This window comes from Phyllostomus hastatus, unplaced genomic scaffold (genome assembly GCF_019186645.2).
Source record: "Phyllostomus hastatus isolate PE091 unplaced genomic scaffold, TTU_PhHast_1.1 phas_contig_86, whole genome shotgun sequence".
NCBI lineage: Eukaryota > Metazoa > Chordata > Mammalia > Chiroptera > Phyllostomidae > Phyllostomus > Phyllostomus hastatus.
Genome location: NW_025333977.1, coordinates 22350640 through 22378500, shown reverse-complemented (window position 1 = coordinate 22378500; position 27861 = coordinate 22350640). Strand labels below are relative to the sequence as shown.

General features: G+C 42.8%; 1 protein-coding gene across 7 annotated transcripts in view; it reads left to right on the top strand.

Annotated features, from left to right (window-relative positions):
- Positions 1-27861, top strand: part of TNIK (TRAF2 and NCK interacting kinase) — a 346968-nt gene that overhangs the window by 59995 nt on the left and 259112 nt on the right. For all 7 annotated transcript variants that reach the window (XM_045851219.1, XM_045851226.1, XM_045851225.1 and 4 more), the window contains exon 2: positions 16545-16610. In XM_045851219.1, the coding sequence (XP_045707175.1) occupies positions 16545-16610 (66 nt within the window). The remainder of the gene's footprint in view (positions 1-16544; positions 16611-27861) is intronic.

Sequence of the window (27861 nt, the reverse complement as noted above, 5' to 3'; positions counted from 1 at the left end):
CTGTATTTAAAGATTAGGGATATAAGTGGTATAGGTGAACAATATAGTTTGGAATTTTTTTTTTACAAAAACAGCCCTATTGGTTAAGGAGAATAATTTGAACCCTTAGAGATACTGGTCAGGGGACTATGGTAATGTCACAGGAAAAAAAGTTGATAGTTGATACAAACTGATCCATATTTAATCTAACATATTAAAGCAAACAGCACGTTCTCGTGGAAAATAGGCCTCCCAGGAAGAGGCACCGCGTTTGACTGTGGCTCCACAGATTTTCCGGTACCCAGCTGTGTCTTCCCAAGGACTGGGCATGCTTATCTTCATGCTGCACGATATAAGTCATCCTCACTTATCTCTTTATTTCACCAATGATAAAGTGAATAACTTATGTATGTTTTCTTGTCTGTCTTGGTAAAGTTCATCATTTACTGAGCCCTCTGTGTCCTGGGTGCTGTGCACACTGCTAAGGCTATTAATACGATGGGAGCCCAGCCCCTGCCTAGTGGGGAGAGGAAGTGCACTCGAGTGGGGAAGGAGAATGCAGACAGATTATTACAGCTATGCAATTTGTATCCTTGTTCCTTTCTCGCCTGGAGCAAACATGGTACTTGTAAAAAAAAATAATGATGGCTTTGTATGTTCTTTATCCCATGCGCGTTTCCCACTTTGTCATAGCCGTGTGTTCAATGCTTAACATCGATTTCCCTTTTAAAATGCTTGTGGAACCACGGTCTCTAGGAATAACCTGGAGCTCGCTGAATGAGGTGCTGTCCTATAAGTGACATGTTTCTGTCATTTGTCGTTTCTGACAGAAGTGATATATGTGATTAATACGTATCCTTTTAAAACAATACCATTTAAAAAGCATTGTTTCCCCTCTATTTATATCAATCTTGTGTGTATTTTACCTCCCAGATGCCCACCTTTTCCTTTCCACCTCTCTGGGCGCTGTCAGCCTGTATTGCCTTCCCACCCACCTGAGCTCCCGTAACAGTTACGTTGTGCTCTGCCTGTCTGTCTGGTTGGAGCAGGGTTCTTGAATTCTCTGCCTTCTCCTTTCTGAGCAGGGTTCTTGAAAAACGGATTACAGCAGTTTCTTCAGCAAATGCTCCCTCCTTATTGATCAGAGAGGTTGCCCCTCAGCTCCATCCACTTTCAGGTTCTTGCCCTGAACCTGAAATGGTTAGGGTTAGGGTTAATTCTGCCTGGCCACCTGGAATGCACAGGACTCCCCTCACGCTCTCTCCTGAGCTCTGGAGCAGAGAGGGCCCCAGGTCTGCCAGGGACTCCTTACCTCCTGGGACTCCTGCTGGCATCCCTCCCACTCCTTCCCCAGCATTTTCAAAGTGGTAGGTAGTTGCCCCCAGTCCTTTTCTTACCATGTCAGCTGCTGGGGAGGCAGAGGCAGCTGCCCTCCTCTGCACTCTCTCTTCATTCCATTCCTTCCATTAAAATTTCATCCTCGAACCCTATAAAGTGAGATCAGGTGAACATCACTCACAGTGGGTTTGATATACCATTTCGCCATTCACGTGCCCTTCAAGGATGGCCGCCCTTGAACATGAGTTTAGGACTGGGGGATTTGTGATGGTCACATTTTATTTTAATATTAAATGACAAAAACTGACTTCACCATTGCTCTATATTTGACAAAATCCTCCAAGCATTTGTCTCATTTCAGTGTTAGTACAATTCTGAGAGGCAGGCAGCCTGCCTGTATTCTTACTCCTATTTTATAGGAAAAGAAACCAAGAGCTAGAGGATTTTGGTGGGTTTGCTCAGTGTCAGGAAAACTGTAAATGATGAAGTCAGGTTCACTCATCTGCTTCTGTAAACCACAGTCTTTCACTTCCCTTCATTTATATTTCACTTAGTTTTCTCTATTATGAATAGTAATTAGGCACACTCTTTGAGGGCAAGCTCTTGCCATAATTCTCCAATCTTCCACAACACCAAATGGTTCAATTTTCAATACATTCGCTGGAACTAAATAGTAATAGTTTTCTCAGTTAGTGAAGTTTTGTGATGTATCACCCTCCTTGATGGGTATTTTCCATAAACTCATTCTTATACCTCTGCTAGGTGGGTTGGATCAGTCCTTTTGGAATAGTAACACTTCCTAGAATCCCCCGTGATCTTGTTACAATGTTAACTCTGATTCAGTAGGTCTGGGCGGGACCCAAGGTTCCGCATTTCTAACAGGCTCCTGGGTGTTCATGGACCACACTGTGAGTAGCATCCTGTTGATAGGTGAAGAAAGTGGTTCAATGAGATTAAGTAATTTTTCAAAGATTACACAACTGAAAGTGGCGAAGCCCCACTGAAACTGTGATCAGTTGATACGCAAATTGCTGCTCATCCTCCCATGCTGTACTGCTGCTGTGGAAGGCCCTCCTGTCAATCATCTTGGGGGATTCAGACATAATGGAGACATACACTTTGCTCCCTGAGAGTTGCCTTCCAGGGCAGTACGACAGGTGCATCCAAGGCAGTCTCTGGGATGCAGCTTAATGTGACATTTACTGTAATAGGTGTAACAGGAGGATCCTTAGGTGTGAACTATGATTTGAGTTGGGCCTTGAAGGACTGGTAAGACTTTGACAGAGAGGCGAGCAAGGCACTTTCTGGGCAGGAACAAGGACACAGCACATAAGAGCATACAAGACATCTTCTGGCCTTAGTGAGTAGTCTGCTGATGCATAGAGAAAGGAACACTGCAGTTTTAACATATTGGCTGGCATTGGAGGGTGGATGGAGTAGGTAAGTGGAGCCGCTGGAGGGTTTGGAGGAGAGGTTCACAGCAGCACAAGCAGGCGCCCAGGAGATGAGCACTGGTCAGTGCAATGTGATCCAGTTGTTAGTGATCCGTTGCCCATGCTGTACTGTTGACATCTCCTTAGCATCCGTGGCCTGGTTATAGGTAACGTGTTCTCTGATGACCTCTGATGCTGTTTGTGTAGAGTCTGTCTTAATAAAATCTCTTAGAGGATGTATTACTCCTCCTACCCCTTTCCAAATTTTTCTAGGCTTAAGAAAATGCTGTTTTACCACAGAGCTGTAATAAACATTCTTCTTAAAAGAAGCATTGTTTTTTTTTCAGTAGCAACTTGTAATGGGAAAAGTGGAATAGAGACAAAATGCAGTCCTGGTCTGAATGGAGACTGGTTTTTCTTTGTGTGAATAACCAGCATTCCAGTCAGGTTGCCACGGTGATGCTGAGATTATAACTGTTCCTGCCAGCAGTCAGAGAATGTTGCCCAATTAATTCCTCTCAGCTGCTAGGTTACCTTGACCGTGGCTCAGAGAGCAGGTTGGAGTTCAAAGGCACTCAGGTGAGGAGTCAGAAGACTTACTGTGGTGCTGTCCTCAGTGGGGTGCAGGGGCCACAAGCTCTGGCATGCCCTGGTTTGGGCCACATAGGGTGTGGTCAGCCATGTGAAAGGAAACACCATTTTTAATTTTTCTTTTTTTACTTTCCTCCCTGTTGTCAGGAAAGGTCAGAATTCCCATGTCACCAGCCAGCTCCTTGAGGGTTTTCAGTGTTTCCAGGGCGGCCTTCAGATGTTGCAGGTTGGACACGGTGGCGAGAATGTGTGTTTCGGCGCTGGGTGCTTTCTCTGCCTCGGTGTTCTTTTGTGCACAGTCTGCCTCGCGGGTCGATGCAGAGAATGAGTAAACTGATTCCGGCACAGTGCCTCCAGAGGCACCCAGGAAAAAGTGGTTCTTCTCAAATATTGTTTCAGAAATCACAAAGCAGTAAACAATGTGGTGATTATTGCCACCATCTTTTGGTAGTTTCTGTTCTGTGAGTCAGAAGAGGCAAGCATACACTGTGATAACCATCTCAGAGATAAAATACAGCTGAAGTTTATTTCTTAACCATGCCACATGTCCAGAACATGTCCGGACCTCTCTATTCATCAGCTTCCTGAGGACAGATTAGTGGAGGCTTCGTACCCACCTGGGCTTCCACAGTCACCACATTATCTCACATGGCAATTAAATATTCCATCCGAAAGGAGCTCATCACTTCCACTCACATTGCATTGGCCAAAGCAAATCACATTGGCTAAACTCGACTTAAAGAGAGGTGCGGAAGTGCCATCCTGTAATGTACCAGCAAGGGAATAACATGAATGTTTGATGAACCGCAGTGACTGACCCCTCTAACCAAGGATCAAAAACTAACAGAGAAAAGTACTTTAAAGAAGGACTGTTAGTTAAATATGAAGAAATAAAAATATCTGAACTGTAAACTTTAAAGCAAATCAGTTGATTCAGCTGCATTATACAGAAAGCCCAAAATGTTAGTGGGTTGAGGAAGATAAGTGACCTTCTCTCTCATGATAAAAAAGTCCAGACATAGGCAGTCCAGTGGTAGTATGGTAGTTTTATGGTCATCAGAGGGCTTAGGATCATTTTATTGTTCTGCAGTTACAACCTAGCCTGAGACTTCCATTCTTAAATTCACTTCAGGGTCAGAAATTGCTGCAGTGTTCTAGCCATCACATCTGTATTCCAGGCAGCTGGAAGGAGGAGGTGGAGGGCACAAGATAACTTCTCTCAGCTCAGTTCCATGTGAACAACTCTTCTGAAAGTCCCACATAATAATTGTGCTTACGCATCATTGACCAGAATTCAGTCACATATTTATCCCTAGCTTCAATGAGGCTAGAGCATGTAGTTTTGACCTGGGTGCATTGCCTCCGAAATAACATTGAGATTTTTATTATTAAAGAACAATGGGAGAATGGATATTGGGTGGTATTGAGCAGTCACCGCTATAGTAACTTAAGATGCAATGTTTGAATAGGAATAAGAAAGGAAAGAATGCTCTATACATTATCATTTTCTAACCTGCTCCACAGAAACCGGTGCTTAGATAGGAAGATCCCTTAAAAAAGTATTCTACAGGAGGGTTTGGGTTTGAGAAACGTGAAAAGCTTTTGCCATCTTTTAGAGATTCACAGGGTACCCTAATACATCAAAGGTTCTGACAGGCCCTGCATTAAAGAAAGAGCTACATTGCTAATCTTTTAAAAAAGATTTTATTTATTTATTTTTATACAGAGGGGAAGGGAGGGAGAAAGAGAAGGAGAGAAATGTGGTTGTCTCTCACACACCCCTTACTGGGGACTTGGCCTGCAACCCAATCATGGGCCCTAGACTGAGAATTGGACCAGCGACTCTTTGGTTTGCAGGACGGTGTTCAATCCACTGAGCCACAGCAGCCAGGGCACATAGCTAATCTTTTTAATCCAGTGTTCCCAAAGTTATTTGACAATGGAAAGCCAACGCCCTTGGAAGGCTGGAGAAGAAACACAGAAATTTAGTTTTAGCAGCTTGAATCTGTGAAAAATCTTTTTAGATCCTTGAACAGATGATATAAAGTTCCCATTCCCAAAATTACTTGCCTTAGAAAACAAACAACTAAATGAAAATAAAAAAGTATATATCCATTCTAGCCTAGCCATAGGGACAAAAGTCTTGAAAAAAAAAAAGAAGTAAATCAGATGCCAAAGAAGCCCTGTTAAAAACAATCCGTGTGAGTTGGTATTAACCAGCCATCGGGACCATTAGTGGTGGCACCATGTGAGGGACTGGGCTGGGCTCTTGCCACTGTCGGTCAGATGACAGGCCCCTGCCCAGGTAGCTGTTGGAGGGCTCTTGGCCATCTTGGAAGTGAGAGAGTAATAGACAACCCAACCAACCCACATTAACCTCTTCCCTCTGCAGAGAGGGCCTGTCGTCAGCTGCATGGTTGCCTACAGGTGTAGGGAGAAGTGCTGAAAAACTTTCCAGCAAATACAGAGTGTTGTTGGTCTGTCGTGAGCAGGTGGTAAATGAATACCTTTGGGGGAAGGGTCAGGCTCTTCCTTCTAAAATAGAACCTTGGATGGTTTCCTAATCTTTCTTACTTAATTATTTGGATAATCAGTTCTTGTCTTTAAAGTTCATCTGCTGCAGTTGCTATCTTTTTTCTTCATCTAAGCATCTTTGAAAAGGCAAAATGCCAAAGTCTTTGCTAGTCTGTTTCCCATCACTTCGACCTCGTGTTGCTGGGAATACTGGAACGTTACCCTGTCCTGACAGGCCCAGAGAGATCCCATGCGTGCATAGCTCCATGAACCGTGTGACACATTTTGCCACACAGCTGTGTAATCTCTGTAACAGCCTGATGATGGGAGGGAAGTGTCCAAGGTAGGGGGCCTTTATGTACATATTGACCTTCAGAGCAACTTGCCATGTCTGAGCTTGAACAGATGTTGGGAGAGTTGAAGAAAGTTCTGGAAGGTGGAGATCCCAATCCTTATCCAAAATCTGTCTTGTGTCTTAATATCCTGGAGAATTTTCTCATTCTGGTCTGTGGAGTGAGTGTGCCTTTCTCCGACTGCAGTTGTCTTGGGAAATAGTATCTGAAAAGAGCAGTGGGCTTTGCTCATCCACACGTCCACAGGCTCCAGAACTCCAGATCAGGAAGCGCCAGAAAGCCTGGCCCTTGAATCCCAACAACTGACAAAGGATTAAAGCACCTGTGTACCAAAATCAGAAAAAAATATTCCAGTTAATGTTATAAGTCTTTCTTGGGTGATTCTTTTGATTTGATGTTTCTAATTATATATGCCCAAAGTATACCAGTGAGCAACAGTCAATTTATATCGAATCCTTTGTTCTGTAAGGAAATAGCATGGATAAATATGAGTATGGATATGCAAAGTCTGTGAGCTGAGAAAAATATATTTTAAAAAATTCTATTTTCCCTGGCTGGTGGAGCTCAGTGGATTGAGCGCAGGCTGTGAACCAAAGCATCGCAGGTTTGATTCCCAGTCAGGGCACATGCCTGGGTTGTGGGCCAGGTCCCCAGTGGGGGCCACGTGAGAGGCAACCACACATTGATGTTTCTCTCTCTTTCTCCCTCTCTTCCCATCTCTAAAAAAAATAAAATAAATAAAATATTTTAAAAAATCTATTTATCTCCTATGCAGATATGTACATGTGACCTATGAAGTCGATGATCTCATTGGCATCACTTTGGAGATATGTGATCTCATTACATCAGTTCTGGGCATGAATTAAATTCACTTCATACCCCAACTACCTGGAACTCAGGACTGAATACAAGTGCTCACTTACCCTTCCTCTTTACCCTCCCCACCGTCCCTACTCCCTTCCCTTCCAGGCCCACTGTTTTTAAAGATAGTGAGTGACTCCTTTTGGTTTATCAGAGGATTTTATTGAACGGGGAGAAAACTTAGAAGTCAAAGGACTTGGGGTCTTGAACTGACTCTACCAATAACCAGGCGAGAGCTTGGACAAGTTTCCTAACTACTCTTGTTGGGAAAACTTGTGATTTTATGAGTTTATAGTACCTACTTGGCCTCCCTTTGCTCTTTTGGAAAATGGGGAGAGTGATTTTATTGATAAGATCTCAGGTATCGCTGTTCCACACCTCAGAGACCTGGCCGCGTTGTGACTCTCAGTGGTAGAACTGGCGATGTAGGGACTTGATTCATCCAGAAAATATTTGTTAAGTGTCTATAATGTCCCAGCCACTAATCTGAGTATAGGGATACTGTAGTAAACAAAGCTGATAGGGTCATTTCCTTTTGGAGTTTGCATTCTAGAATAAAGGGTTTTGAACACTCCCAATGTGCCAGACATCACTTTAAATGTTTTATACTTATTAATTATTTTGTCACATAATCCTATGTAGTAGGTACTACTATTATTATATTTTACAGCCGAGGAAACTGAGAAGACAAAGAATGGTAAAGCTCATATAGTTAGTAAACGGTGAAGCTGGGATCAGAATCAGGCTTTTTGGCTGTAGGGTCTGTGGTCTTAACTACTATGATATACTGTCTCTCACTGTCAATTAAATGGTTAACTTAAAGTAATCACTGTTCATCCTAGCTGATGGCAAAGTAGGCAGAAAGAAAGAAAGAGAAAGAAAGGAAGGAAGGAAGGAAGGAAGGAAGGAAGGAAGGAAGGAAGGAAGGAAGGAAGGAAGAAAGGAAGGAAGAAAGAAAAAGAAAGGAGGGAGGGAGGGAGGGAAGGAAGGAGGGAAGGAAGGGAAGAAAGGAAGGAAGGAAGGGAAGGAAGGAAGGAAGAGAAAGAAAGAAATTGTAAATCTACTTGGCTGGTCTCTTCAGGACTCCAGGCTCTGATGGGAAGGCAGAGAGAGGCCCTGGGCATCCACGACACATTCAACTTCTATAGTTCCAGCCACTCGGCTGGTTGTGTCAGCCTGGTTGAAGGTCACTGACCCTTCTCTGGCCCCCTGTTAAACCGCAAGGCCTTCACCAGCCCCATAAGCCCAAGTTACTTTCATCATTTGTAGAAAAGGGAGTGATGATGGACTGGGAATAAAAGTCTGGGTTTCAGTCCTGGCTCTACTGTTGATCAGTGCTGTCTGTCACCTTGGGGAACTTTCAATAATACCAGCAGCAATAGGAATAATAGTGGTAGCCTGATTTGTTAAGCCCTGCTGTACACTGTGCTGAATTCTTTACATACGTTGTTTCTGATGCTCAGAACAATCGTCGTGCAAGGTATTTTTATCCTGACTTTACAGTCTGGTCCTGGCTGCTCTTTCTACCACATACTGTTTGACCTTGGGCAACTTACTTAATTCCTTGAAGATTTTGTTCCATCATCTGAAAATTGGGGTTAGTAATACCCATTTCCTGTGATTGCTGTGAGGATTAAATATGAAAATGTATGTAAAGCATGCAGGCCATCATTGATCCCAGAGACAGTGATAATGATCAGTGTCGTTTGAGGTTTGTAGCTGTGAATCTGAGGAGCCAGGTTTCAGATCTGATTCTGAAGACTGCCTTTGGGAGGACGGGCTGGAGGGCAGAGTCCAGAGTGGAGCAGGTGAGCAGGGGCAAGGGGCAGGGGAAGCTTTTCACTACTGATGGCTGTTCAGTAGCAGGTGGAACTTTGAACAGGAGGTGGGGAGGCTCCGGTCTCGCTGGCCCAAGGGCTGGAAGCAGCTGCCTGCTAAGCATCAGGAATGCTGTTCCTTGAGGCTTGGCTGGGACCATGTTCTGGTGTAGCCAGTGGGGACTATTGGTAAGAGGACACCAGTGCCATCTAGCCAGGCATATCTGTATGGGGCGGATGACATGCTCCAATCATCCTGCACTCAGGAGCACCCTTCCCAAAGGACGATGCTGGGTGCGTAGAACTGGGGAGCTGTCCACAACCTTGGGAAAAAGGCAGGCCAAAGCGGATTATCCCACTGTTCATATGGGAAGACCAAAATAGGATAGGTCAAACAACATGAGTAAGGGAACCCCAACGTTTTGCTCCAATCCTCTGATAGATCTGTAGTTTAATTTGATCTATACCGATGATTGAGAAAATGCAGCAGAGTTTTATCTTTATTTTCATATACACACACATTGTTTTTTTTGTTTTGTTTTGCTTGAATTATCTGTTCTACTTGAGATGCATGGCTTGGGCAGTATGTTAATGAAGATAAATCTAGGCAACATTCTAGATCCCCCTTGGAGCACCTCATACTTTTCCTGCGTGTCACTTATCATTGTAATTCAATGAGTTGTGTGCATGTGGTGACTTGCGTGTGTCTGTTTTCTTGATTAGACTGAAGCACCCTCTGCTTCTACCTAAGATAGTATGTGGGAGGGAGGATGCAGGTGGAGCTCAGAGCCTGAATAACCCCCCTGCCGCCCCCCCGTGGAAGGCAAAACCTTGACTCCTTGAGCCCCCACTATGCGGGAAGGAAGGGAGGAGGTGCCTGTACAGTGAGCTTAGAGGGACCTTGTTTGGCTGGGAGTGCAGCATGGACTAGGTTGGGGGTGTTGCATCAGCCCGTCCTAGCTCCTGTACTTACTTCGGAAGGACGATGCTGTTGAGAAGCCTGAAGGCTCAAGATAAATTTGGAGAGTTCTCCTGTTCCCGTTTTCTTTGTTCTGTTTTGCTTTTGTAAGCATATACTTGTCAGTTAGGCTGAAACTGAGCAAACAGCTGCTAAATACAGTTCTAGGAGAAATAACATTTTGGTCTTTTTAAGGCCCCTGAGTTTAGAGTAAGCACAGTCCCTTGGCAGATGTCAGTAGGGAATCCGGGGGTGGGCATTCCTTCCAGGAGCCAGATCAGCCACCCCTGTTCTGCTGGGGCCTGTTTCACTGTGCCCAAAGACTGACTGGTGAATCAAATGAAAGGTGTGTCACAGAATGGCTATGTCTTTAAGAGGAGTTTGGGAGAGAGGGAGTCTAGAGTCTTTTAAGCCATTGCTCATGATCCCTCCCAGTCATTCTCTTAATTTCATTTTCAGAGCAGGGAGGGGGTTTGGGGAAGAATATGTATCCTTTTGTATGATGCTAAGGAGTAATCATCCTACTCTGGGATTTAGTCTAGAGATGTTATTTAGTGTTACAATAAATTCAGTATCATTCAGGGGACCTGGAAGAATTAAAGTATAACTCAGCAACTATGAATATTAACTTCTAGATCTTAAATCTCTCCATCCTGCTGTGAAGTCAGGCTGATGCCTGCCACTGTTGTCTGAATTCTAGAATTTCGACCGATATTGAGAGAATTTATTGCAACATCCCAAGAGTCCCCAAAGTTAGCGTGTCTTCCCAGTAGTCTTGCTAATATCTAAAGAGACATCTTTCTGTTCATAAATATCTGACCCAGTTTACTAAGTAAGTATTTATATTAGTTAACAAAAACAATAGGAACAATACATTTTCTTTTACTGATTTTTAGTGAAAAAATATAAAATACAGGCCAAATTTTTCTGTGGCATCTTTTTGTATATTAAGTGAACTGTTTTTCAAAGAGAAAAGAAGGAGGTTAATATTTCTGGAAGCCCTATGGTGTACCAGACCCTGAGCTGGTCCAGACACTTCCACACGCCTCAAAGTAACCCTGTGAGGGAGGTGATATTGTCCCCGTGTTAAAGATGAAGACACTGCAGCTCAGAGCAGTTATGAAATGTGCCCAAGGCTGGAGAGCTAGCAAATGGGAAGTCAGGGGCCGGGGATTCTGATTCCATGAAGCTGGTGAAGCCTGAGAGGTTAGGAGCACTGGGTTTGGGGTGTGACTGGCCTGCTATGCATTGCTGGCTCAGTCACTCTTCGGTGCTGTGACCTTGACCAGACGCTCAGTCTCTGTGCCTCAGTTTCAGCATCTGTAAAACAAAGACAACGGTAGCTTCCACTTGATGGAGCTGTGATAATTAAATTACCTGTTTATGGAAAATGCTTAGAATAGGGCTCGGCATATAACTGCTCATGAAATGTTAGCTACTATTTTGATTTTTATTATGACAACTAAATTTGCCTTTATCAGTACTTGCTGAAAACTTACATTTCTTTCATAGAGCAGCTTGCCTTTTGAAATGTTACAGTTATATTTCATTATGAAATAATGTAAACTACCTTAGAATTAAATTTTCTTCTCGGCCTCCCAGCAAAGGTTAAGATCTGAATAAAGGCATGCGTAGCCAACAGGGATTCCTGACTTTGGTAAATGTCAGCGATTTGCTCTTTTCTCCTTGGTGTGTGTAACTTTCTTTCATGCTGCCCATCCTGGCTTTACTAGTGGCTGAGCAAACACGAGAGGGAGAATTAAGCTGATGCTTGTCTCTCAGCTTTCCTGTCTTTGTAACATGATCATTAGGTACAGCATCTTCCCCTTGTTGCATTGTGCTTGGCCACACGCTGATAGCCTGTGTGCCTGGTGCACATGAGCCACAGCTTGCACCAATGGGCTTTATGAATTTTCTTTAGAGCTGGAAACACCGTAGGAGCTTTGCATGTGACAGTTTTGTGCAAAGGGGAGCAGGGTAAGGGGGGTCCAGGGGGCAGTGGCTGGGACAGCTTGTCTGGTTTGGAAAAGAAATGATCCAAGTTTGCTAGACCTTTGGCTCTACATTCTGATCCCAATTTTTGTGACTTTTTCTATGCATGTTGTGGAGCACTGAGAGTGAGACATCAACAGTATTCAGTAAATAGCTATTGCCAGCAGTTATGTGTGGGATGCTGTGCCAAGTCCTGGGAAATGATAAGATAAATATGTTACAGTCCCTGCTCTCAGGGCATTTGTAATTCATCAAAAGAGAGAAATGGAAGAGGGCATAGTACTGTGGGAAAGTGGTCATCATAGAGTTTACGCACAACATACTTTGAGTGCAGAGGGGAGCTGGTGCTAATTAGAGCAAGGTTTCCCAGAGGAGGTGGCAAACTGGGCTTTCAAGGGTTGGCTTGCCTGTTAGAGAATGGAGTAATCTTGGCAGGCAGACATCATAACCAAGGCACAGAGACACACCCCAATGCGGTGTGTGAGGGAAGGGGCGGGTGGCGTGAGGTGGTTGCTTACACACAACATGATGGAGCACAAGGCCGAGAATGAAGGGCAGGCCTGTGGATGGGAGGATCTTGCTCTCACTTTGAACCACATCATGTAGAGTTTTAAAGCATTGCATGTTGTGGTTAGAAATGTCTATTTTAGGAAGATTGGTTTGAAGGATAGATTGAGAGGAGGCAAGAACTGATTGCAAGTAAGTAGTGCCAACAAGAGATGGTGAGGCCCGAGGTATGAATGGAGTGGAGTAGATGGATGTGGTGGGCATTTGGAGAGAAAATCTTTAGCACATGAACAATATGAAGAGAGAACCTTGGGGTCAACCTACCCTTAAGATATGGGCAGAAGAAATAATCTGTGAGAGACTGAGTGGTGTATTGGAAGACAAAGGAGGGGGTACATTTTCAATAAGCGTGGTGGTGCTCAGCAGTATTAGAGGGACAACTAGGACAGGGCTGATAAGAGACCACTACAGATAACAGGCTGAGGTCATTGGTGATCCTTAGGGAAACAGACAGGCAATTCTAAACACATGGGGGTTGGGGGTACTGATCCTTTATGCAGTTGAAAACTCATATATAAATTCTGACTCCCTCAGAACTTAAGTGCTAATAGCCTACCTCTGATTGGAAGCCTTACTGGTTACATAAACAGTTGATTAACACATATTTTGTATGTTATATGTAATATATACCATATTCCTACTGTAAAGTAAGCTAGAGAGAACAAAATGTTATGAGGAAAATTATAAAGAAGAAAAAATACATTACAGTATTTATTGAAAAATATTTGCCTGTAAGTGAACCCATATAGTTCAAACCTGTGTTTCCTCAAGGGTCATACGTTAGAGCCCCATAAGAGTGGAGAAGACAGGGGAATGCTTACTGTATTCAGAATATATTGCCATTTCACAAGAACGTAACTAAAAATGGCATGCATTTGTGCAAGGGAAGATTCACAAACATCTAGTGCTCTGGGTGCTTGGATTGGGGGTAGAGAGGGAAGCATAGGGTCAGTGCTAAGTTCAAGTCTCTTTGAACAATACCCCTGCCTTCTGCTTCCTAGGGTCTCAGAAAGCTCCTTCCTTGCAAATACCATTACTCTAATTGTGCCATTTTGCCTTATCACTGTCAGCATACTGTAGAACGCAGATGCTTATAAATTCTCTTCTAGTTCCAAACTGTTACTCATTTCTAGCCATGATGCTGTACTGGATGCTGTGGCATGCCACCCAGACCCCCTTTCCTCTACTGAGGCCCTCATTGTCCACCTGCAGGGGGTGTAGGCAGCTGGTGATGGTTCTCACCTGGGACTTGTCCTCAGCTGAAGTGAGCTGCTCCACCCAAGACCACAGCATCTGGGATGGTGGTGGAGGACAGCCTGCATGTCATGACAAGTCAATGGGGGTGGGATATAAAGGCTCCCATGCCTCAAGGTAGGATACTTCTGACTCACAGCTCCTGTGCTTCCCAGTTGAGCTCTTCAGTCTGCACAGTCAAGTCCTTCTCCCTTCAGTCCCCTGCTGTGCATATGCCAGTAAACTCCCTCTGTGATTTGCAGAGTCCATTTCCTGGGGAACCAACCTAGGTCACTCATTGTTTTCAGTTCGGTTGCCTACCTAAGAGGGGTCACCAGTCAAAGTCTGTAGTCCCTCTGACCTTTGCTTCTGATCCCCTTAGGCATGTCCAGTGGAAAGATCTTCTCTCTCAGTAGCTGGAACAAAAGCCTTGGCATTGAGCCTCCTTGGCCCCGAGTGATTGGGCCATATACCCATTAATGGACTATTCAAGGAGAGGAAAGTGCCTAGAAGTCAGCTGTTCAGCTCCTCCAGAGACCTACCCATTAAACCCTAGTCCTGTAGAAGGGTCCATGAGATGGGGTGACCCCTTGCTGCAGAAGCTGGTCCCCACTCTGCACCCTGTTTCTGTTTCCGCCCTCCCCTCCACTCCTCTTACACTTCCCACTCTCCTTAAGGCAGCTAGTAGTCACCATCCTGCATCGACTCTTTCATTCATATGTTCTTTTTAGTCAAGAAAAGTGAATGTTGAAAACAGAATTGAGATATTTCAAGCACATGTAGAACCTCCCTTGAAATTTGTTGCGGAAACAGCACTGAGCAAACAAACTTCTGGGAGGCACAGCTTCGAAACAAACAGCAGCTGCCACTGCTCGTGGGTTTCTTTTTCCCTTTTCCCCATTGGTTTCTAATTCGTTTTTAATAAAACCTGCTGCCTAGCAGTTGAACAACAATTTTTCTTTCCTATCTTGAGGCCTCTCAGGTGGCCTTAACTTTTGTCTTTTAGTAATGGGGGCCTTGGGGGACAGAGCCCCACGGCTCTGTTGTGATGTTTCACGGTTGCTTCTGGAACCGCATCTACACCTCCCTCCCTGACCAGGTGGGGAAGAGCTGGACCTTGTGGACGGTTAGCTCTGTTGGGATTCGAGTCTGGAGTGTGGTTTCCTGCCCTTCTGTCTTTATAATAACGGATAATGCTAATTCCCATCTTTCTCAGTGACTAAGTGCTTCAGCTGTTGGTTTTCAGGTTTTGTTTGTTTTTATTTGTTTTCCATGTGGAATCTTTGAAGGCACAGAGCTGAGGGCTGTTCTTGGGCCTGATTTACTCAAGACTGTGACGTTAAGGAACTCTGACTTGTCACATCCAACTCGTGTGTCTCCTTCCGCATGAATCGCAGCCCCGAGGCAACCCTTCTTCCTTTCTGCGCTATTAGCGGTGTGGGATTCCTTCGCTTAACAACTGGGGTGGGATGTTAATAATGGGTTGCTGACTACGTGCAAGGGCTGGTGTTGGGCCCTCACTAACTCTTCACGGGGGCTCTGCTAGGTAGACGCCGTCCCCTGTTTAACCTGCTCAGAGACTCAGTTGCCCTCCCAGGGTGTGCTCGAGGCTCCCAGCCAGTGAGGGTGGAGCTGAGGGTCAGCCCAGCCCGGTCTGGAGCCCCGGGCCTGGTTTCCCCCTCCCACCTCTCAGCCACTGTAATAATGTGTGGCAGCGCGCTCGTAATCAAGTGTTCACCAGCGGTAGTAGCTGCTCTTAGCCAGAGGTAGCAGTCTTTTATTTGTCCTTCGGAGTATATTTTTAAAAAGTAAGTTAGTTCTTAACATTTCAAAATTGGGAGATTTCATATTAAACAGAATGTTCAGTTTTTCTTGGAAAAAAAGAAAAAGAAAAACCTTTAGACCTGGAGATACTGTGTTCACAGGTTTATAGTACAACTGTTCCAGCTAAGTAAAATTCCACAGCCCCCCGCCCCACCCAAAGGAGACGAGACTTCTTCAGTTGGCCTCGGGCCTCAGCTACCCTGCTTCACTCTTCCATCACTTCCCTGGTTTCTGTGGACTTTTACGTCTGTGATTCTTGAATTAGGCTTCTCAAGAAACAATGTCTGTCTAGTTAGGAATCAGTAGAAGTCAATGTCAATTTCTGCCTCTGAGTTGAACTTTACAGCCTTTGATGTTTCTTTTCAACTTTTTGGAACAGTGATTCAGTAAGAACAGCTTCAATTATCGGACATGTGTTAAGCATTCAAATGTTTGACTGACACTGAGGGTAGGCAGATACCTGCTTGGTGGTGGGAACATGCATAATTCTCCGGTTTAGTTTGCATCCTAACACCTGCAGGTGCTGTGCAGGTGCTGCAGACACTGGAGGCCATCTGCACCAGGGTGTTTTGCAGAGGTAGCATTGCAGAGGGGGGAGATGAGTCCAGAGGAAAACACTGCAGGAGGGGCCACTGTGTTGATTTTGTGGTGACCACCAGGTAAGGTAGTCCCACAACCTGGAACACCGCTTCCTTAACTGCCAGTGTTCACACAATGAGCAGCTCAGAGATCTCAAAGAACAAGTTAGAACCTCAGAATGATGGGTCTCTCATTTTGTCTTGATGTACCTGCAAGTGTATTTCCATTTGACAGTAAGAAATGTAAGTCTTTTTTTATTGTTTCAGCGGATCACATCTTCTTTTATCTGGTTTAAACACATCTCATAGAAGTGTAAAATAGAAACAAAATGGATTTTGACTAATTTCATAGCTGCAACTGGATTAAAATTTAATAGTGTTTAATATTAACACATGAGAGCCCCCAAAGCTAAAGTTATTTGTGTATTTAAATAAGTATTTGCTTTTATTTAAGACAATGCTTGGAATGTTGTTTGAATTTTTATTGTTTGTTTATTTTCTTTCAGGACCCTGCAGGGATCTTTGAATTGGTGGAACTTGTTGGAAATGGAACATATGGACAAGTTTATAAGGTAAGTTCAGTGGGGTTTGAACATGGCTTATGTGTGGTTTGAGTTCATGAATGCTGAGTTGCAGCGCTGTCTGTTGTTGCTCATGTATGCCTCATAGCAGATTTAAAATTAAATAATGCAGTTTCGAGTTGACTCTCCATCATTTTAGATACATGTGTCATCCCGTTGCCTAAACTGGATTCTGGGATTCAGGCCTTTCCCTTCATTGTGTACTACAATGTTTGTGTCTGATACATGTCTGCATATTCGAAGTTCTTCAGGTGGTTAGTTTCCTGTACTTTAATCATTGCCAACTGCTTTCCAAAGGAGCAAAGGATGCCATTCTCTTTAGGAATTTAAGCTATTGGCACATCATCTCTGGAAAAATAGATTTGTTACTGGCCTATGGCATGAGTTAAATGAGTTTAGTGAAGAGTGTTAGGGAAAAAGCTGGTGACCTCACAAAGCAAAGGCCTAGTGTAGCAGTGGCTTTTTGCAGGATACAAAAGAACGAAAAGTTAAACTTGAGTTGAGATCGTGCTGGGGAATGAGAAGTCCTCCTTGCCCTTTTACTAATTTTTGCTTACAAACTCACCCCAAAAATGCTTTTAAAAAGGTACTTCCCCCCAGGAAATTACCTTAAAATGGTTGTTTAAAATGTGGGTTGATTCTCTTTCTGATAATCAAAAGGAAATGGAAATGAACTGTTTTTAGACTAAAACTCAGGGGGTTTTAGTGAATGAGCTATTGAAACAACTACCTTCCAAATAAACCGTTTCCTTATGATTGTTTCTAAGAGAAACATTCATCATATTCCTGAGTGCTAGTGATATGGATGTCATTTCCATTACTAATTATCCCTTGTTTTATTTTTAAAAATTCCTTCTCTGGGGCCTCAACTTCACTTAGTTGATTAAAATTATCCTAGAAGTCACCTGGATTATAATATTTACAATTGCATAGTATGTCAAAAGTATACACACACATATATGTAAACATACATGTGTGTATGTGTGTGTGTGTATATATATAGAGAGAGAGTAATCTTGTTTTTAAAGCACAGTTGTAAACAGATAAATATTTAAACCTTTATTTACTGGAGGTACCCTTTGGTCTTCATTCCAGGGGAAATTTTCTCCCTTACAAGGAACAATTATTTCTTAAAATGTCAGCCCCCTGCAATTAGAATGTAGTCTACCCAAGGTGTTCACTTGACACTGATCCTGTCTGACAGAAGAAAGAAATGTGTCTCAGCAAATGCTTTAAATACTTTCAATGGAGATAATTAGGTTCAAAGAATGTATTGTTGCATTTTGAGAAATTGGATTCAACTTGAGAGTTAAGGTGAACTAATGAATTAATCTCTGATTTAGGCAGAAAATTACTTCTGATTTGCTGTCAGTGTGGAGGAGCAACTCCATAGCATGCTGCTGGTTCATGGCACCCTTTCTTAGAGCCATTCCACTGTACTGTGCTTCTTCCCACCTGTCGAATGCAGTTCATAACCCACAGCTTTGTCTGCTAATCTAAGGGGTGGACTGGACAGTTTTGCAAGAAAAGATAACAAAGAGATTCACTCAAGGGTGAGAAGGTGGGGAAAATTCAGAATCATCCCTAACATCTTGTACCTGAAAACAAAGAGGAAACAAAATGGCAAGAGGCTTCAGGTCTTTTTAGAGAAGAAAGGTTTTTACCAACCGCGTTGTTAACATTATTGTTCTGAAGGGTGCCATTCTCTAAGTGGTTGATACAAAACTTTGGCACCTCTCAGGCTGAAGGGAGACTGCAAAGAATGGTTGTGGGGTTTGGGACCGGAGACTTGGTCCCTTTCACCAGCCCCAGGTGGTGTTTTGTGGCATCGCAGCGTTTCTGTGCGTTCGTCAAGTGCGAACGTAGTTAGAAATACTTTGGGGACTTATCTAAAGAATTAAAACTCCCTACCCAGTTACAAGTTCAGTTTTTAGGCGACGCAGGTGATATGAGGTGGCACTGGGTTTCTTGAGCCACTAATCCAGTTCTGCTGTTACCTTGAGTTCTAAAGCAGGGGTGTCAAACTCATTTTCACTGGGGGCCACATCAGCCTCGCGGTTGCCTTCAAAGGACTGAATGTAAGTTTAGGACTGTATAAATGTAACTACTCCTTAACTAGGGTCAAGGAGCTCAGCACTGCTGACAGGTAGAAACAAGGTGCCGGGCCCTATAAAACAAGGTGGAGGGCGGGATTTGGTCCTTGGGCCTTGGGTTTGCCGCCTGTGTTCTAAAGGATTAAAGGTCAATACAAATAGCAGAAATTGAACTCAAATGCGAACCTGAAGAAAAACAACTTAGGAAGTAATTGTTCACATTATAGGTTATATTTAACATTTATGGAATAGGTATTTCTAAAATACTGCTGACTAGTATTTAAGAAACTACTACCAGTTTTTAAGAAACATACATAATATAATAAATACAAAGTATATGTAGATACTAAGATAATATTTCCTGAAGTCTATCTACATATAAGCCACATACCTCTAGATATGGAAATATAAATATTTTATATAAGTGTCACTTAGTAACAATGTTTAGCTTTTCCAAGTTGCTTCTGGTCTTGCTCCCAAGTCTAGCCTGGTCTGTCTGTTCTTAGAAGGCTAGATTTATTTATCTTTAGCATTTTGGTCCCAGGCGATCAAGTGGCAGTTCTGTTTTTTACTTTCTTTACAGAATAGAGTGCCTAAATAATAAAGAGTAGTGCTTCTACGTCAGGGGTTTCAATAAGGAAGCCATCTTCTTGGGCCCATGGCCCCCATTAAAAAACAAAACAACAGAAGGCCACATACCTGTTTGCCTATGGTGTGGGCTGTTTGTTGGGACGCCACCTATTGGGACCTAACAGAATCCAGACATGTTTTCATGAAAATAGAGTAATTATTTTAAGAATTTGAAATAGTTGTCAAGTGTTTACTGCTAAAACACCACTAAATCATAGCTATAGATTTCAAAAATGAATGTTAGTATATCCCATTTCTTAATTTGCCCTTTTGAAATACATTTTGGGCCCTGGCTGATGTGGCTCACTGGATTGAGTGTCTGCCTACAAACCAAAGGGTTGCTGGTTCAATTCCTAGTCAGGGCACATGCCTGGGTTGTGGGCCATGTCCCCAGTAGAGGGTGCACAAGAGGCAACCACACATCGATGTTTCTCCCCCTCTCTTTCTCCCTCCCTTTCCTTCTCTTTAAAAATAAATAAAAAAATCTTTAAAAAATGAAGTATATATTGGTTGTCACAGAGTTGGAGATGTATTTTAGTCCCAGGTGGTATTGTGAAATGGGAACCCAGCAGATTCCTCAGTATTGCTCAGGTTTGTCGTGAAACTTCCTTAAGGTTGTAAAAGATGAAGTAAAGAGGTCGCCTTGGTGGTTATAGTGCTTGTGAGAGAGAGCGCGCTGTTAGCGCGCGCGCGCGTGCGTGCGTGCGTGTGTGTGTGTGTGTGTGTCCAAAGGGCTGCAAAGGTCCTTATAGGTCATCTAATCCAATCATTTTGGCACCAGCTGCCTATTCAACCCATTCTCTTTTTTTAAAGATTTTATTTACTTTTTGGAGAGAGGGGAAAGGAGGGAGAAAAAGAGGGTGAGAAACATTGTTGTGTGAGAGAGTCATTGATTAGCTGCCTCTCACACAACCTTAACCAGGGACCTGGCCCTCAAAGCAGTCATGTGCCCAAATCTGACTGGGAATCAAACCACACCAGCCAGGGCTATTCAACCCATTCTTGATCTCCTCCAGTCACATGGCACTTACTACCTGCCAGTTGGTCCATTTTCCTACAACTCTCTTTGAATGTTCATTACCACATTGAGCCAAGATTTTGGCTTCCTAAAATATTTACCATACCATCAGAGCTATTTAAAAAAGAGAAATTACATCTTCTTCTATGAGAACAGAGCCCTTCCAATATTTGAAGAAGACTTCTCCCTACTTCCCCCAAACACATACTTGTGTCTCCTGCTCTCCAGACAACATGACCTCAATTGCTTAATTAATTCTTCATATTCCACAGACCTCAGGCCCCTCATTATCCTCAGATGAGGATAGTTTCAGGACATAAACCAGGATAAATGTATAGGATCCAACACAAATAGTGCCCCTTTTATTATAAAATCTTTTGTTACAAAACCATAAGCATGTAATTCTGTAACATAACAGTAGCACACTCAAGCACACCATATGACATTTTAGGTGAAATGTTCAAATTAAAACTAAATTGTGATGCCCATATTGTTACCCTGCCAGCCACGGTCGAGCAGGTCTTCCTTCTGCCGGAACCTGCACTAAAAGTAATGCTTTATACTTTTACGTAGTCTTCCACTTTATAAAACTTTTTATGTGTATTATCTGATTTTTAATTTAATTCCTATAATAAGTTCATGAGAACCTTGTTCTTACCTTAGGAGTCTTTACAGTTACCACCTCCCTGCATGCAACCCTTGCTCTGTCCCCTCCTGTGACGGGGCACTTCCCCTTTGGGTCTCAGCCGAAATGTTGCCTCCTCAAACAGGCCACTTTTCATCCTTGTATCTAATGTAGCCAGCCACCCCTTCTGCCTCCCTCCCCCTCAAACTTTATCACCTCAGCCTGTTTCATTGTCTTCATTATCTTAATTCTTTGTTTATGTGTGCATATAAACAATTTAAAAGCACAAATAAAAGAAAAATAGCCCTGGCTGGCATAGCTCAGTGGATTGAGGGCGGGCTGCGAACCAAAGCATCGCAGGTTCGATTCCCAGTCAGGGCACATGCCTGGGTTGCAGGCCATGGCTCCCAGCAACCACACATTGATGTTTCTCTCTCTCTCTCTCCCTTCCCTCTCTAAAAATAAATAAATAAAATCTATTTAAAAAAAAGAAAAATAAGGGCAGGGACCTACTGTCTAGCCATCACTGTATCCACAGTCTGATTGTAGTAGGTGTTAGCCATCGTTGGTCCCAGAATTGATCTCTGTTTTCCTTGATAATTCTTTTTATATTAATTCCCGGCTTACTTTTGGTATTTCCCATAAAATATCAGCCTGCTTATTTCAGAAGAGCATATTTGCACAGCAGGAATCAACAAAATGACCTACCTGTGTTTTTCTTTTCATGTTGGGAGGTGAATATAGATTTTATGTTGAGTGAGTCATCAATAGTCTGTAGAATCAAGATCCACGCTGGCTGAAAGTTTACAAAATGGAGCAAATCAATTTTCTGGGATTCAGTCTCCTGGCAGGGGTTCTCAAACTTGAGTGTGCAAAATGAATATTTGGGAAATTATTTAAATTATAAATTTCCAGGCTCAACCTCTGAAATTTTGATTCAGTAGGTCTGGGGTGTGGTCCAGGAATCTCACTTTTATTCAATGCATGCATTCATTCTGATGTTCAGGGCCCTGGGGCCACACCTCCAAAAACCTCATGGAAATGGTTACAGATTATCCCGCTGGAGGGCCCCTTGAATGAATGCTCATCCTAGTGCTTTTTGTAGTCATTTACTTTAGGATATCCATGCTGATTCCAACTGGTGTAAACTAGGAAAAGTGAAAAATATTAAGATTTTGACTTGGGATGTGATGCCAAGTAGTTTGATGTACTCATTCAGAGATTTGACTTTTGGCGTTTTTATTTGACATGCTTGTGATTACAGTGTAAGGTTATTCCTGGATAACTGACTCAAAATCTGAGGATCAATATGGTCAAAACTGACCTGGTACAGAAAGAAGAATCTGAGCCTGTTGTATTAGATGTCCTCAAATCTGCATTGTGATCTCTTAATTAACTTTCTGTCAAAGTAAGACAAAGTGTTTTAATAGTAAGCTTACTAGCAGTCTTGATCTGGAGGTGTTCTGTGCAATGTAGCTTTTCATAGTCTATTCTAATGAATTGTGGATTATACTGTTCACTTGTTTGATAAGGAGTGAGTATGGGAGAATGCTGTGTTCCTTAGATAATAGTGGCACTTGTTCTTTTAATCAAGAATTTTCAATATAAAGAATGCGTTATTTCACATTTGTTTAGAGCCAATGAAAAAACCCTGTGCTCTGTGTGGGAAGAATGCAGGCCAACCGAATGCAGGGCTCTTAATCTACAGAAGTGTCCAACAAGATTATCTGTTTAGTACTCTGAGTGCCTGCTGTGTGCTAAATGTTTCCATATATATTGACTTAGTTATTTCTTGTGATTTTATAGTGCAAGAAACTAAAGCATGTATTCAACTACATTATCACTCCAAATCAGGGTTTCTTAGCCTTAACATGCTTGACATTTTGGTTCAGATAGCCCTTTGTCACAGGGGCTCTCCTGGGCACTGTGGGATATTTAGCAGCATCCCAGGCCTCCGCCTGTGAGATTCCAGTAACACCTCACAGTCATGACAACTGAAAATATCCCCAGATATTGCCAAATGACTACTGCAAAATTGCCCTCAGTTGAGAGCCATTTCTCTAAAGATAAGACAAAATTGTAAAACTTAAAATTAATGTCCAAAAAGAGGCAGTGAGAGTGTAGAATATGGAGCAATTAATGCTGCCCAGGCAGAGTGGGGACTTGAATGGATGGTGGGCGGAGCATTTGGAAACAGCTTCAAGGTCTTGGCATGTGTACATCTTGGAGTGCAATTTAGCATTTTCATAAGGGGGAGGAGTGTATAAAAAGGAGTTTGGAGCAGGGCTCAGCTGGATTCCCCATCTGGTTCTGCTTCGTTTTGGGTGTGAGAAGAGAGCCAACTCACTCTGAGTCTGGAATTCTTCCTCTGTTAATAATAGTACAGTGGAGAGTTGTTACGAAAACTGAAGTGAGATGTATGTGGAAGTCCTCAGCTCAGTGCCCGACACACAGTAGGCAGTCAGTCACCTTTTCTTCTTCCCCAACATGTGCCAGTGGGAGCCTACTTTACCGGTTCTTTCCATGGTCTTGTTTTTGTAAAAGATGATATGATCTGAAGGAAGCATTCATAGCAGATGAAGTCAGAGACACACTTACCTCTGTGCCTCACCTTCCACCACTTCGCATTCTTGATATTCATGTAAGCTCCGAATTGCTCTATTTATATTAGATCCAATGCACAATGCCTACTTCTTATGTGGCATTTGATGATATAATTGCCATTTAGATGCTGTTGTTGGTATTTAGTGTTAAAAAAAGCCAACTTCTTGATAATCTGTAAAGAAAAATGTAGATTATTAGAGGAAATAAGAATTGGTTGTAGCATTCCAGAACTTTAGTGGGGTAAGTGATTTTTAAGTAATTACACATTTTACAAATTTGAAGGGATAATCAACAGTATACCCTCTTAGGGTAGTACAAGTTCTAAGTAGGGAGACTCTATTATGAGACCTGGAAGGAATTTGGCATAGAAAGGACCTTATTTCAGAGATGAGGACCTACCTTTCTGGTTTTAGTTCTGCCTCTAACTTGCTGCAGCTTGGAGCTTACCAAACAGCCACTAGAGCTTCAGTTCCTCTTATCTGTAAAATGAGAATAAAAATACCTTTTTGGATATATCCCACCAGGTTATATCCTGAGGATGAAACAAATTACGGACTATGAAAGTATTTTGTTAAGTTTAAGCTGCTAGGTACACTTAAGGTTTGATTATTGCTATTGTCATTCATTACAAGGTAGGTGGCAGAGTGTTGTAGACCAGGGTCTAATGAAGTCTATTCCCGTTTGTCTTCTTCATCCTTGTGCTCGTGCTGTGTGTTACTCAGTAAGTGATATTCCTCTCGGAGTAGCTGACTCCAGCTGCACATTCATTCTTAGACCCTGCCTGCTTCCTGTTTTCCAGTCTTCAGGGAAAAAAGAGTCATTGGACTGAGTGGTGATGTCTGTGGCTTTGCTTTTGCTTGACCTTTGTCTCATTAACATTTGTCTGCTGGTTAGTCACCTTTCTCAAAGGGTGTTCATTGGAACCCAAAGGTCAGCACTGTGAAAAAAGAATAGAATAGAGAGACTAAAGAAGTTTTAAAGCAGTAGGAACCATCCCTTCTGCCTGAACATTAGTCTTTGTATTACTTCATTTTACCCAGTATTTTCCCAATTTATTTAACTGTGTACTCATTCCTTTCCCCTTCCTACCTAAATAACCGCTAGTACTGCCTCTTGGAACCATTTCACAGAGCACAGAGGATCAGGATGGCTTCTGCCCCTGTGTCATAGCTGAGTGTAATCCGTGTTGCCGCAGCCTCCTGTGGAGGAGGGTGTTTTCATGGCAGTGCAGGTGTCTTTCCTGCTCAAGTACTAACCAGGCTCTTGGGCCAGGTCTCATCTGTTGATTGCCTTTAAAAATAATTTTTGTACTGAATATAGTCACACATTTCATCTATTAAAATAAACTGATGATATGGCCAAGAGTGCTAACTAGTTTCATTCAATTAAAAAAACCTTTTGTGTAACTGCCAAAATACCCAAACACTGTTTTCCTACGAGTACAGAAACTGTGATTTTTAACATCAAACAAACATTTTAAAAAATGTCTCTGTGATATTATAGCACATGCAAAGCATTGTTCTTAGTCTTAGTTTTGACTATAGCTAAGATCTTAAGATTACTGAGTTATTAATATTGTTAACTTTAGTCTCAGAGTATACTTTAATGGCAGTTGACCAGAATTATATGTAACAGTTTTATTCTTGCTTCTCCGTAAGTAGATCATTTACCTTTAAAATGTGTAGGCCTGATGAGTTTTTTATCCTCAGAGATCTCTGTGTTCTTTTTGTCTAATTTGGCCCAAGACCGTGCTACCTCATGCTGCGGGTCTGATGGGCATAATACATTCGATGATTGACATGTGTGACCCAAGGGAAGACCTTCATGAGCATCCTGTTGTGTGCCATGGGGAAGGGACACTTTCTCTGCTTGGCTTCCAGACCACCAGAGTTGCTACTAAAACTTGCCCCAGGGAAGCGTGTCTGATTTCTTGTTGCTGCTAGTGGTTTTCAGCCCTGTGTTTACAGAAATCATGTCATATAGCTTTGGAAAATCTGCATCTATCTGGACCCTTCTATAGAGATTTGGTTTTAGTTGGTCTGGTAGAAGCCTGGATAAAGTTGTTTCCAGAACTTCCCAGATGCTCCTAATGTGCAGCCAAAAATGAGAGCCACTGAGCTAAGGTATTGCCTCTCAGGTTGTTTGAGAGTTCTTTTTGGTGTCTTTGCCTTTGGGGAGGAGTTTCTGCCATTCTTATCTCTATCCTGGGGTTTTGTTTACCTCATTTACTCATTGGTTCATGTTCAGCATTTATCATTAGCATCTATGATTGGCTTGGCATGTGGGTGCCCACCTTACATTTGAAGTGTTTAAATTGCTTTAGTTCAAAATACTTTTGTTCCATTTGAAATCAGTGAATTGCCAAATAACTTGATGCACAACACCCTGGTGACTTGTTGTTTTTAGATCTCACAGCACCCTTAAAGACTTGGTGATTATAAGGCAGTCTCAAGTAATTAAACAATCAATAGTTACTATGAAATTGCCATTATTTGGGGGCTTTTTGTAACCTGTAAAATGAAACCCACAAGGATTGCGGGCACAGACTTCGTGGCTATCCATGATTTTAACTATTTTGTAATGGGAAACATTTGAGACTCTGTAAAAAGAATAACCAATTAATTGGGGTCCTGAGATTGAATTTCTTATCTCTGTGGTTTAACCTTAAAATAACCTTTAATAATGTAATTTTATTAAATCCACTTGCATATCTTGCATGTGCCAAAATAAATATCTGCTGTTTGACAAGGAAATACATAATCTACTAAGTAGGGGCCTTGCTTGGTGGTGAGAGTCTCGAAAGGAGCATGAAGCATTGCAGGGTTTTCTGAACAGGGCCAAACGCTGCCTCCTCTGCAGAGTGTCGTGGCCTTGGGCGCTGCTCCTGGTTTTTGGTCGTCTTGCTTATCAAGGCAGAGCACAGAACTTCTGTGTCCCTTCAGTTCCTATCTGCAACAAAGGAGGAAAAGCATAGCAGCTGGCTCACTGAGAACTGTTAATAGATAGAAAATAGCTGCCATAATAATAATGAGGATAATAACAGTATCATCTTTCTAGACTGCAGGGAAGAGTCATGCACTACATTGTGTGAAGAGCTCAGTCTCCTGTAGGGGGAAGGTGCTCTACTGTTTTAGAAAACATGCCCGTATTTATGTAATACAGCCTGTGGGGACGTACGGTCTTTGGCACACCACTAGTGTGTTCCAGTTGATGCTTTTCTCTTAAGTGTTTATTGAGAAGTTTAGCTTTGGTCTGTGCCTCAAATTCAGGAAGCCATTTGAGGCTCATAGCTCACAATACTAGAAATCTCACTACTTTTTAGTCCTTGTGCCCTTCCTCTCTGTCTCTCTCTCTCTCTCTCATTGTGGTAAAATATACATCCCGTAATATACTGTTCAGAGTCACCACGTACCTTCTCCTGGTTGTGCAACCATCACCATCATCCATCACCAGAACTTTTTCATTTTCCCAGATGGAAACCCTGTGCCAATAACTCTTCATTCCGCCCTCCCTTTCCTCCTACCAGCCTCTGGTCTTTCTTTCACAAATATTCCCAGTCAGCTTAATTGTAGAGGTTATGGGTCTCTGGCAACACTGGCTCTCCAACAAGCCTGGAATGGCCCCGCCCACCTGTCTGTCCGTGTGTTGGCGTTCCTCAGGCTGACTCACTGGCAGCCCACTTTGTCCTCCAGGTGACTGACCGCCCAGCACCTGCCCGGCTGCACCTTGTTCTAAGAAGCTGAAAGTAGCTGAAGCCCTTGATTGTTCTGCCTTGTTTATATCTAAATAAAACAGTTCTTCTCAGGTAGAGGGAGAAAGTAGAGATAGAGTCCATGAAAAATGGACAAGCATTTTCCACGAATCCTAAAAGACTGTTGTTCACGGTTTCTCCATTAAAGCATGCTGGACTGTGGTTATTTTTACTATAATTTTATAAATGAGATTCTCCTTTGCCTTTAAATGTATTATTTTCTTTTAGTGTTTTTTTTCCCCCTGTAGGAAGTGCCAATGTTTCATATAGTAGCAGAATGTTCTAGACAGAGGATAGCTGGGATCCCCCTCATGCAGGTGTCCCTTCACCAATGTACCACTCCCCGAGTACCCCCCTCCCTGCATAGATCCCAGGGCGGCCCCACAGTTAGGTTCTAAGGCCCCCCCCACTCGTGGGTTCCTCTCTGCCTCCCCTCTGTCCCATCCCGACTCGCCTTGGCTTTAGGAGCATCGCATTGCTCAGCACACGTGCGTGCCGCACGCGGTTTCTGTTTATTCACG